At 33.9% G+C, this 10,972-nt stretch overlaps 4 protein-coding genes across 4 annotated transcripts; 2 read left to right on the top strand and 2 right to left on the bottom strand.

Annotated features, from left to right (window-relative positions):
- Positions 1–314: 314 nt before the first annotated feature.
- LOC111685168 (endoplasmic reticulum-Golgi intermediate compartment protein 3) lies at positions 315–3,450 on the top strand. Its single transcript, XM_023447410.2, has 6 exons — positions 315–539; positions 605–959; positions 1,033–1,192; positions 1,648–1,825; positions 2,791–2,995; positions 3,051–3,450. Exons 1-6 carry the CDS (start codon positions 452–454, stop codon positions 3,181–3,183), a joined length of 1,119 nt encoding a protein of 372 aa, XP_023303178.2. The 5' UTR covers positions 315–451; the 3' UTR covers positions 3,184–3,450.
- Positions 1,831–2,548, bottom strand: LOC111685169 (reactive oxygen species modulator 1). The gene is made up of 2 exons (XM_023447411.2): positions 2,239–2,548; positions 1,831–2,097 (listed from the first exon to the last, which is right to left on the bottom strand). The coding sequence occupies exons 1-2, from the start codon at positions 2,367–2,369 to the stop codon at positions 1,989–1,991; spliced, it is 240 nt and encodes a 79-aa protein (XP_023303179.1). The 5' UTR covers positions 2,370–2,548; the 3' UTR covers positions 1,831–1,988.
- A 26-nt stretch (positions 3,451–3,476) lies between the features above and the next one.
- On the bottom strand, positions 3,477–5,398 carry LOC111685171 (U4/U6 small nuclear ribonucleoprotein Prp31). Its single transcript, XM_023447413.2, has 5 exons — positions 4,956–5,398; positions 4,680–4,884; positions 4,286–4,613; positions 3,932–4,222; positions 3,477–3,864 (listed from the first exon to the last, which is right to left on the bottom strand). Exons 1-5 carry the CDS (start codon positions 5,302–5,304, stop codon positions 3,529–3,531), a joined length of 1,509 nt encoding a protein of 502 aa, XP_023303181.1. The 5' UTR covers positions 5,305–5,398; the 3' UTR covers positions 3,477–3,528.
- Positions 5,399–5,841: 443 nt separating this feature from the next.
- Positions 5,842–10,634, top strand: LOC111685162 (probable DNA mismatch repair protein Msh6). Its single transcript, XM_023447404.2, has 8 exons — positions 5,842–6,615; positions 6,676–6,981; positions 7,037–8,338; positions 8,990–9,142; positions 9,210–9,503; positions 9,559–10,138; positions 10,210–10,361; positions 10,422–10,634. Exons 1-8 carry the CDS (start codon positions 6,142–6,144, stop codon positions 10,632–10,634), a joined length of 3,474 nt encoding a protein of 1,157 aa, XP_023303172.2. The 5' UTR covers positions 5,842–6,141.
- Positions 10,635–10,972: the final 338 nt, after the last annotated feature.

The raw sequence follows: 10,972 nt of genomic DNA, 5'->3' as shown, positions 1-10,972 counted from the left end.
GCTGTTACCATAACACTCTCTTGCTAAACCGATAAACAATGTTTACAATGTAGAGACTTATTACTAAACACACTAACCAATTTAATGAAAATAAATTAACATACATACATTAAAACACTAAAATACTTAAGAAATAAACTTACTATTAATATTAATAAACAAAATCTTTTTATTAAATATTAATTTTATTAATTATTTGTAAAATGTGTATTAAATTTTTACAGTTTTATCTGAAAAAAACAATTTTCGACATTACTCATATTATGCCAACTTGGCAGCACTTTTCTAGATATGTCAAATAATTTGTTTACGTTGTCATTTAACACAAAAAAAGAATCTACTGCAGAAAACAATACAACATACAGAATTTTTTTTATTTAACTTAAAATGTTTCTTTAATTTTACTTTAATAAATAAATTTTCCGAAACATAGCATAACTATTAACGCAACATGAAAATAGCCGATGCTTTAAGACGTTTAGATGCCTATCCCCGTACCTTGGAAGATTTTAGCGTCAGAACGGTTTCAGGGGCAGCCGGTAAATACTTTCTCGAATATTTTCCAAAAACTTACATTAATATTGATCGAAATAATTATTTTTAGTTACCATTATTAGTAGCAGCATTGTAGTAATATTAATATGTTTGGAATTTATGGCGTATATGACGCCCAATTTAACGGAAGAACTATTTGTGGACACTACCCGTGGCCATAAGTTAAGAATTAACTTAGATATAACTTTACACAATTTAGCATGTAATTATTTGTCTTTGGATGCTATGGACTCATCGGGTGATCAACACTTGAGAGTAGATCATGATATTTTCAAGCATCGTTTGGATTTACAGGGAAATCCTTTAAAGGAAGTGGATCCTATTAAGGAAATTGTGGCCGTTTCACCCTCAAATAAGAATAATACTTGTGGCAGTTGTTATGGTGCCGAGAATAATAGTACACAGTAAGTTAACGTGTATTGGGATTGGCAAAGAAATCGTACTTTCAAGTATTAATGATATTTTGCTTTCTTTTAGCTGTTGCAATACTTGTGACTCGGTTTTAGAGGCGTATCGCATGAAGAAATGGAATGTACAATTGGACAAAATAGAACAATGTAAAGATCAATTTAAACGTTCCGATTTAGATGCTTTTAAAGAAGGCTGTCGGGTACAGGGTCATTTGGAAGTTAATAGAGTAAGTTTGTTGTATGTTTTAAACAAATATTCTATGTAACCTCAAAAAATTAAAGACTTAGGTTAGGTTAGGTATTTAGGCTGCAAAGACGCACACTTGGGTCCTGTTGGTCCCTTTGTGATACCTGTAAAGATAATAAAATATAAAAGAAAGAGGGTAGAGGATAGTAGAAGATAGTTTAGGATTAAGTCATAGAATAGAAATTGAAGTGGAGGAGAAGATTGAGAGGTCTGTCCTTGCGGACTAGTGAGTGCCTTAATTATGGCTTGGTGGTCCTAAAACCAGTTACTGTGCCTGATGAAGGCATTAATGTTATCCAGTCCTAGATTGGATAGACTTGCTTTTCAAGCCTCTTATCAGCATTATAGAAAACTTATTAAATTATAGAATTTTCAGTAAATAGGTATTCGAAATTTTATAATAATTTTCGCAAATATTATATTCTATTTTTATAGATGGCCGGCAGTTTTCACATAGCTCCAGGTAGTAGTTTTTCCATACGACAATTTCATATACATGACTTCCAAATAGCTGATGTAAAACTCTCTCACACCATCAATCATCTATCGTTTGGTGACAAAATCGAGTTTGCCAAAACCCATCCCTTAGATGGAGTAAAAGTACAAACAGAAGGTAAGTGTTTCTAGATTTTTGTCATTTATTTTAATTTTATATATTTATAATATTAGTATAATTTGTAATTAATAAGTAAACTTAACAAGTAATAGCTATTAAAAGCATTAGAAATCCGACCAAATGTAATTTTTAATCCTTGAACATTACAACGGTCACTAAACTAACAGCGTATACCAGTACCAATGGCCATGAAGGTGCCAAAAGTGCCACCACCCTGTAACATGACTTTGCCCACATTGTTGATCAATTCACGGCCTCTTAAACCGTATCTGTAAGAGAAACAAACAAAACGAAAAAAAATCTAGAATGTACTTTCTACCCAACCGTAAACATTATGTAATGGCGGTCAAAAACCAACCGCTGTTTTGGGGATTTAATGTTTCTTTAGTAGTTTTTGTAAGCAATTTTACCTTAAAGCTGAAAATCCACCAAATAGAGCACCACTGGCCATGCCCACACAGAAACCAATGGTAAAGCCAGTTTTCATTTTCTCAAAACACGAGGGTCCTTGTTGACCAAATGCACTGCTGGGCATAGGCATGTTTAATTTAATTTATTTTATTACTTTTTAATAATTTAATTTAAAAAATGGCCTTATCTTTATTTAGTGCTTAAAACACTTGAATTTTTTTCTCAATTTTGTTGCAAAAATGTGAAATTTCCGTATTAATAATAGAATTCTTTTTCTTTCTATAATTCTTGTTCTTCTTTATGTTTGTCGTTATGTCAAATTTCATCAGAAACGTCATGTGTGTGTATGATAACACATGCGCCCTCTATATGTCAATTTTTGTTTACTTCGTCATTCACAATAGTGTAGTTAAAGTTATTGTAACAGTTTGTTATGGTTTTTTGAACGTTATAATGAAAAAAAAAATTTAGTTTAATATTAAAAAAATGCGCTTATTTTAATATTTAATGAAAAATTTTGTTTTATTATAATATATTTGTTTACTTTGCAGAATCTAAATCGGAAATGTTTAATTATTATTTGAAAATAATACCCACTGTTTATATGAAGGCCAATGAGGAGGCTCCCATTTATACAAATCAATTTTCCGTTACGCGCTATCGCAAGGATTTGAGTACGAAAGAACGTGGTATGCCGGGCATATTCTTCTCCTATGAATTGTCACCGTTAATGGTGAAATATGAAGAACAGCAAAGGTATTTTTGTTTTAACAAAAATTAAAAAAAAAAAATTTAAACATTTTCTTTCCAGATCCATTGGCCACTTTGCCACCAATTGTTGTTCCATTATAGGTGGCGTTTTTACTGTTGCAGGCATAATAGCGGTATTTCTCAACAATTCCTGGGAGGCTTTGAGAAAACTCGAGATCGGTAAACTAAGTTAACAGCTATATTTATATAAACTCAATACCAAAGGTGCTGTTTTCTTTCAAAATTACAAAGCTCCTCTTTAACTTTTCCGCAATTTATTCCTTTTAAAACAAAAATAATTTTTTTTATAAACTCCTCGCTTATAAACTTGACGACAATTGCTTTTGAAAAGCCTTGGCATTCCTTAAAGAAAATAGAATCTATATTTTGTATTTAAAAGTAAACGAAAAAAAAATCTCAGAAAAAACAAATACAACTTTGCCAACAAAATTGTAAAACATTTTTTAATTAAGAAAAAAATTTGTAATTTATGTTGTAAGTTTTTATTTGCAATAAAGTTTTTTTTATTGGAAATATCTTTAAGTGGTTCTTTTGCCTACCGATAGAAAGCCAGAAGTATTGGAGAAATATTTGGCATTCATTTCGGTTTGAGTCTTTTCTGCTGCCTGGGGATTGACAATTTCTAAACCTTGCAGGGGAGTAAAGGCTACACTAGAGGCTGTACCGGATATTTGACGTTTGACTGTAGTACTGCCACCATAGACCTGTTGTTTCTGTAGATTCTTTTGTAAAGTCTTGCTAATGCGCACTTTAGTCTTTTCATCCACCTGTGGCAGACGTATGCGTCCTGTGCCAGTTTTTCCTATAGTGCCACGAGAATAACCCAAATCATCTTGATAAGCATCTTCCTCAATCTAGACCACAAAAAAAAAAAAGGATTAATTAAAAAGTTTAAAAAAAATTATTCTACTACAATATTACATCTCCAAAGTTCATGCGATTGGCTTGTTTACGGAATTCAGTTAAAGCATAACGTTCTTTCATTTTTCTCACTCTTTTGCCACCTCTTTTCTTCTTACTGCCCTCGATGGGCTTGGGCAACGGTTTAATGAATTTGACTGGTGGAGGTTCTTGTAGTTTATCCAATTTCTTTTCTATATCCTCCTTAAATTTCAGACCAATTTCTCCATGGACACTTTCATGACAAGCATCTACACGAGCCGCCAAAACAGCTTTGGCTGCTACTAAACGGGCTGCTTTACGTCTTAAATCCTACAAAAGTAAACAATTATATGTAATATTGCTTTTTTTCAAATATCCAAACAAAACACTTACTGGTGCTGTGTCCTGGACAATTTGTGAAAAGAAAACATAGCCGGTATGAGGCAACATTTGGGTCTTAGAAAAGCCAGATAAAGTTTTCTTTTGGGAACCCAAGACCTGAACATTACAGGCCGGCATTTTGGATAGTTTAGTTAAACCACCAGCTATACCCAATAGTTTAGCAGCTGTAGAGGCTCCCACTATCATGGACAAATTGGGTGCAATGAAAGTCATGCGACTTTCGACATATTCATAAATTTTGGTTTTAAAATTGTTCAAATCAATGGCCATTTCACAAGCCTCATCGATTTGAGCCTTTTCCGCAGGCGTTAACAAGGTTCTATAATAAAAATAACACAATTCTCTCAATAATTCTACTTTTACAAGCAAATTACCTCAAACTTACCCTTGTGTGGTAGATGCTGTCACCGAAACAATCATAATAGTGGCTTGTGTTAGGATAGCCTGTAATTTTTCATTATTTTTCACCTGATCCAAATCATTGCCCAATTCTTTAACCGCCAGCAAGTACTCTATTTCACCTACTATCAAGGAGTCTAATTCCGGAAAACGTTTTTGATACTTTTCCTTAGTAAACTTATGGATAATGGCTGTAATTAACATATTAATAGCAAATTATTTGTTTTTACTTTTAATTTCTTCACTTTCTCCCTAAACTTACATATCTCATTGTCTATATCCACCGCTATGGCATTGGCCTCCACAATCAGACAATATTCCGGATCTGATTCTACACTACCCAACATTTCAGCTGAGGTACGCTGCCTTTGGGCATAGTGTTCTATTTGCTTGAGTATATACTGCAATCTATCCGAATCTCTTAATTTACAAAGTTCTCTTATTGACTGGACCTTAACATCCACTTCCATGAGATTTATACTGGGCTTTAATAATTTCTCGGCAATTTCTTCTGCCTGAGCCGCTTCCTCGGCTGTTTCTTCCATGGCCAAATCATCTTCTGGTTCATTATCTTCTTCTAAATCGGCTAAAAGTTCATCAGCCAACGACATGTTAAAGATTTAATGCAGTTTCTTGAACAAATAATTAAAAAAAATATTAAAATGTGTAAACAAAACGTTTATACTGTACGTCAAAATAAGACAAACAGATGTTTGTTATCACTTTTATCTAAACTTGGCAGCATTGCTGTTATGCATTCAATAGTGTGCATATCCACCAGCTTTTATATATATTACATAAAAAAACAGTGTTCACAACTTTTATAGAAAAAGATATGATTTAATCATTTTATTTTGATTTCGCTAAATTTTAGTAGAAGTACTTTCAAAATAGTTATCGACTTATATAAGCTATAACTACAATATGTAAAGTCATACATTTTTTCACAAAACAGCCCAAGGGGCGATAAAAATTGCGCATAAAATGCGCATTTTGTTGTCTAAGACTTGCGCAGATTTGGCGTCTTTAGCCGACTAACCCTAGCCGCCGAACAAAATGTCAAAGCCGCCGCCGCTGAAAATATTTCAGCTTAATACGGCTTGAAAATTTCGCCATATTTTGTACAATTTACAGAACACTTTCGCTAAATTTATGGAATTTTACAATATAAAATTAATTTGTTTTCATATTTAAGCAAGTTTTCTATTATCTCATAATAAGCCGCTCATTGAAATTTAGCCGGTGTAGAACTTTGCTCAACGTTCGAGGTATATGCTTCGCCTCAGATATTTTCGTGTTTTTTACGCGCCTAAAAAATTCGAGTCGCTGCTACTTCAAACCAGATTCGTTGACATCAACCGGAGCTATACCTTAAATTTTTTGCACAATAAACAAATCGGCCATACACAAACTGTAAAGAAGTCCTAGCAAAAAGTTAAAAAAAAAAAATGTCTAAAAAACTAAACACCAGCTTGGGTAGCTCTGTTGCCTCTCCCAAAAACAGCTTATTCAATTATTTCTCTCGGTCGCCGGCGACTCTAGAGAAAAAGAAAATTCCTGTGACACCAACAGCTGGAGGCGAGGAAAAACAACAGAAAGACGAGAAAAATGTAATGGAAAAAGAAAATCTTCAAAATAAAACGAATAAAGAGGAAAACTCGGCCAAGAAGCAGAAGATCAAGAAATCAAAAATCATTGATTCTGATGAAGAAGAGGAAATAGCCACCACCTCAAAGAAAAGAAGAAGATTGGTATTGCAAGATTCTGAGGAGGAAGAGGAGGAAAAAACGAAAAAATCTAAAGGAAAAGCTAAAGATGATAGTGACTACGAACCCGATAAAGATGAAGAAATGCCCTCGGAGAATGAAGAAGAAAAAGAGGATTCGGAGGTAGAATCATCTCCGGAAATGAAGAAAAATCATGTAAGTTGAAAGTTTTTTTTTTATAACAAATGTTTTTTTTTAGTTTTCTTTAATTTTTAGAACAATAACAATGAACCCAAATCAAAGAAAACAAAATTGGATGCCACTCTAACAGCGGGTAGTTTTATGGATAAATTAGAACAACTAAAAGCTGGTAGTGAGGGAAAAACTTCAAAAAAGCAAGAAGCCAAATGTGAAGAAATTATTACCTCCAATTTAGACGAGCCGGTGGTGTGGCCTCATCAGAAATTGGAATTTTTAAAACCTGACAAAATCAAAGACAAACAAGGACGTAGACCGGATCATCCAGACTATGATCCCTCCACACTGTATGTGCCACCCAAGTTTTTGGATACTTTATCACCGGTAAGTTTTAAAATTTAAATGAAGAGTGTTAATTTTAATGATTTCTTTATGGCAGGGAGTACGTCAGTGGTGGGTTTTAAAATCGGAAAGTTTTGATTGTGTTCTCTTCTTTAAAGTGGGCAAATTCTATGAACTTTATCACATGGACGCTGATGTAGGAGTAAATGAACTGGGTTTTACATATATGCGCGGTGAATTTGCTCATTCTGGCTTTCCGGAAATATCTTTTGATAAAATGGCCTCGGTGTTGGTGGAGAGAGGCTATAAAGTGGCGCGTGTTGAGCAGACAGAAACTCCTGACATGATGACTGAAAGATGTAAACGTATTAAACCCACCAAGTTTGATAAGGTGGTGCGCAGAGAAATTTGCCAAATTACTTCCCGGGGTACACAAGTCTTTGGCAGTCAGTGCCAAATTACACCCAATCATCAACCCAACTATATGTTGGCCATAGTAGAACAGCAATCCGCGCAGTCAGGTGGCTGCAGCAATTATGGCATTTGTTTTATAGACACTTCTATAGGTGATTGTTATTTGGGAGAATTTGAGGATGATACAAATTGTTCCCGTTTACATACCCTACTCTCCCATAATATGCCTGTCTTAGTGGTATTGGAAAAAGCCAATATTCAAGAAAAGACTCAAGATATAATGCGTACTGTTTTAAGTGGTGTTTTAAAGGAGTATATGCCCAATGTCGGTTCCATGCAGAGTACAGCTGAGAAGACCTTAAAAGAATTGGCCGAAAAATATTATGCTGGTGGCGATAATTGGCCTTTGGTTTTAAGAACCATGCAGTCGGAGACTGATCACTTAGGCTTAACTCCTCATGCTAATGCCAGGCTGGCTTTGAAAGCCTTAGGTTTATGCCTGAACTATATGAAAAAATGTCATGTAGCGGAAAAAGTTTTACCAATGGCACGTTATCATCTCTACCAGCCACCCGATACTTTAGCCTTGGATAAAATTCCCTCAAAAATCTCCTCTAAACAAAGAGCTCATATGGTTTTAGACGCTACCACTTTAATGAATTTACGTATTACCGGTGAGGAACACTCGCTGCAGTCAACATTGGATCAATGCTGCACCAAGTTTGGTAAACGTTTGCTGCATCATTGGTTGTGTGCTCCTTCGTGTGTTTTGAGCGCTATTGTCGAGCGTCAAGAAGCTATTACAGATTTTCTCAATAATCCATCATTGCTGCAAGAGGCTAGAGCTTTATTGGCTCCTTTGCCAGATTTCGAAAGACATTTGGCACAAATTCATCATTTTGGCAGTAAAATTGTGCAGGAAAATCATCCCGATGGTCGGGCTATATTTTTTGAGGAGAAACAGTATAATAAAAAGAAAATGCAGGTAATTTGAGGGCGAAAATTCTTTATGAGAAAAAGCTTTTTGTGCTGAGAAAGCCTTAGTAGTAAAAAAAGCTTTTTTTGTTTATTAAAAAGGAATTTTTAATAGCATTTTGGTAAAATATCCTCCTAAAAGCTTTTTTATTGAAAGTATCGTAAGAGCTTTTCATTAAAAGTTTTCTAAGAACTTTTTATTAAAAGTTTTCTAAGAGCTTTTTATTAAAAACTTTATATTTAAATCCTTTTTTATTTTATATTTATCAAAAAACTTTGAAGAAAAAGGATCTATAAGCTTTTTTAATTAGAACACTTAAAAATCTCTTTAGTTTTAAAGCTTAAAAAGCTGTTTAAGGGTTTTTATTAAAAATGCTTTGTAAGAGCTTTTCATTGAAAAGCCTTTTAAGAGCTTTTTAATAAAAAAAAACTTTCGAAGAGCTTTTGAGTGAAAAGCATTCGAATAAATTTTTAGTGAAAAAATTTTGAAAGCTTTTTATTAAAAAAAATTCTAAAAGTTTTCTAATGGAAAGCTTTGAAAGAAGGAAGCTTTATGTTAATAAAATGGGTAAGAGCTATCTTCCTAACAGGTTATAAATATAAAACTTCTTAAGAGCTTTTTGCAAAAGCTTTTTCAAAACCATTTTTCAACCATTTTCAGAATTTCATTTCCATACTCAAGGGATTTGAGTCTCTATTACAAATTCCTACTATTTTTCAAGAGGCAGACTCAAAATTACTTAAACGTTTGACACAATACAAAAATAACGATGGCATATTTCCAGACCTCACCGATGAACTTAAGTTCTTTAAGGTACAAATTTCTTTATTACTTTTATAAAAAAAAAACGAAAAGCTTAATAAAACAAACTTTCACACAGCAAGCTTTTGATCATACAAAAGCAGCCGAAACTGGTGTTATTGCACCCGAAAGTGGTGTAGATGAAGATTATGACAGAGCCGAAGCGAAAATCAAAGAAATCAATAAAAAGCTTCAAGAATATTTAGTTGAACAAGAAAAAATATTCGGTTGTCGTATCAACTACTTCGGCTCGGATAAAAAACGTTTTCAATTGGAAATACCTGAAGCACGTTGTCGTAAAGTGGATAGCAGCTATTCTCTGGAGGGCCAAAAGAAAGGAGTAGCACGCCGTTACACTACAGAAGAAACCAGGGTATAACAAATGAAATTTTCCAAAGCAAAACTTTGTAAAAGTTTTAATTTTCTAGAGTTTTCTTAAACAAATGCAAGCGGCTGAAGATGAACGTAATACGGTTTTAAAAGATTTATCTAGACGTATATTTGAGAAATTCTCCCAACACTATGATTTATGGAAACAATGTGTTGATTGTGTGGCTCATATAGATGTTTTAGCCTCTTTGGCAGAATATGCTAGGACACAACAAGTTATCTGTATACCTCAACTAGAAGATGTGGTCGCTGGCAAACAGGCATTTATAGAAATTGAAGAAGGTTATCATCCTTGTGTTTCAGCCGATACCTATATACCCAATGGTGTAGTTTTAGGCTGTAATGGTACAGCTCCTCTTTCTATATTAACTGGTCCCAATATGGGTGGTAAAAGTACACTTATGCGTCAGGTGGGTTTGCTAGCGGTAATGGCTCAAATTGGTGCTCATGTACCGGCTCAGTCGTGTCGTCTGTCGCTGGTAGATCGTATATTTACCAGACTAGGAGCTCAGGATGATATTCTATCGGGTCATTCAACTTTCTTGGTGGAATTAAATGAAACATCTTTAATATTAAAACATGCCACAGCAAATAGTTTGGTATTGTTAGATGAATTGGGTAAAATAGTTTTTTATTTATTTCAGCCGATTACATTACCGTATTAAAACTTAAATTCTTGCTTTTAATAGGACGTGGTACTGCTACCTATGATGGCACTGCTATAGCCGCCTCTGTTGTCAACTTTTTGGCCGATCTTAAATGTAGATCTTTGTTCTCTACTCATTATCATAATCTTATAGATTTCTTTCATAAAGATGAACGTATTACATTGGGTCATATGGTGGGTTTTCGAGAAGGGTTTTACCCAACTATATTATAGCATTTGCTTTATATATTTTAGGCCTGCATGGTGGAAAATGAAGATTGTGATGATCCTACTCAAGAAACGGTTACTTTCCTATATAAATATTCTGCTGGAGCATGCCCCAAATCGTATGGTTTCAATGCTGCCAAATTGGCAGGAATGCCACATAATATAATCAAAAGAGCGTATACGGTAAGTGGATTATTTAAAATAGAAATTTTACACCTAAACGTTCAGTCTATAGTCTAGTCTATAGTCTAGTCTATAGTCTAGTCTATAGTCTAGTCTATAGTATAGTCTTTAGTCTAGTCTATAGTCTAGTCTATAGTCTAGTCTATAGTCTAGTCTATAGTCTAGTCTATAGTCTAGTCTATAGCCTAGTCTATAGTCTAGTTTAAAGTCTAGTCTATATTCTAGTCTATACTCTAGTCTATAGTCTAGTCTATAGTCTAGTCTATAGTATAGTATAGTCTATAGTATTATCTATAGTCTATTCTATAGTCTAGTCTATAGTCTAGTCTATAGTCTAGTCTATAGTCTAGTCTATAGTCTAGTCTATAGTCTAGTCTATAGTCTAGTCTATAGTC

Source organism: Lucilia cuprina, chromosome 5 (genome assembly GCF_022045245.1).
Source record: "Lucilia cuprina isolate Lc7/37 chromosome 5, ASM2204524v1, whole genome shotgun sequence".
Lineage (NCBI taxonomy): Eukaryota > Metazoa > Arthropoda > Insecta > Diptera > Calliphoridae > Lucilia > Lucilia cuprina.
The sequence above is the reverse complement of the archived record's forward strand: the minus strand, read 5'-3'. Positions and strand labels throughout refer to the sequence as shown.

What these genes read in the sequence shown, in the direction of transcription:
- LOC111685171 (XM_023447413.2), bottom strand. Translation starts at nt 5,304, where the DNA reads ATGTCGTTGGCTGATGAACTTTTAGCCGATTTAGAAGAAGATAATGAA. An exon ending in GGATATAGACAATGAGATAT is followed by an intron (nt 4,885 to 4,955) that starts GTAAGTTTAGGG and finishes TGTTAATTACAG; the next exon opens with CCATTATCCATAAGTTTACT. An exon ending in TTGTCCAGGACACAGCACCA is followed by an intron (nt 4,223 to 4,285) that starts GTAAGTGTTTTG and finishes TTACTTTTGTAG; the next exon opens with GATTTAAGACGTAAAGCAGC.
- LOC111685169 (XM_023447411.2), bottom strand. Translation starts at nt 2,369, where the DNA reads ATGCCTATGCCCAGCAGTGCATTTGGTCAACAAGGACCCTCGTGTTTT. An exon ending in GGTGGATTTTCAGCTTTAAG is followed by an intron (nt 2,098 to 2,238) that starts GTAAAATTGCTT and finishes TTTCTCTTACAG; the next exon opens with ATACGGTTTAAGAGGCCGTG.
- LOC111685162 (XM_023447404.2), top strand. Translation starts at nt 6,142, where the DNA reads ATGTCTAAAAAACTAAACACCAGCTTGGGTAGCTCTGTTGCCTCTCCC. An exon ending in CGGAAATGAAGAAAAATCAT is followed by an intron (nt 6,616 to 6,675) that starts GTAAGTTGAAAG and finishes TTTAATTTTTAG; the next exon opens with AACAATAACAATGAACCCAA. An exon ending in ATGAACTTAAGTTCTTTAAG is followed by an intron (nt 9,143 to 9,209) that starts GTACAAATTTCT and finishes ACTTTCACACAG; the next exon opens with CAAGCTTTTGATCATACAAA.
- LOC111685168 (XM_023447410.2), top strand. Translation starts at nt 452, where the DNA reads ATGAAAATAGCCGATGCTTTAAGACGTTTAGATGCCTATCCCCGTACC. An exon ending in AGTAAAAGTACAAACAGAAG is followed by an intron (nt 1,826 to 2,790) that starts GTAAGTGTTTCT and finishes TTTACTTTGCAG; the next exon opens with AATCTAAATCGGAAATGTTT. An exon ending in AAATATGAAGAACAGCAAAG is followed by an intron (nt 2,996 to 3,050) that starts GTATTTTTGTTT and finishes TTTTCTTTCCAG; the next exon opens with ATCCATTGGCCACTTTGCCA.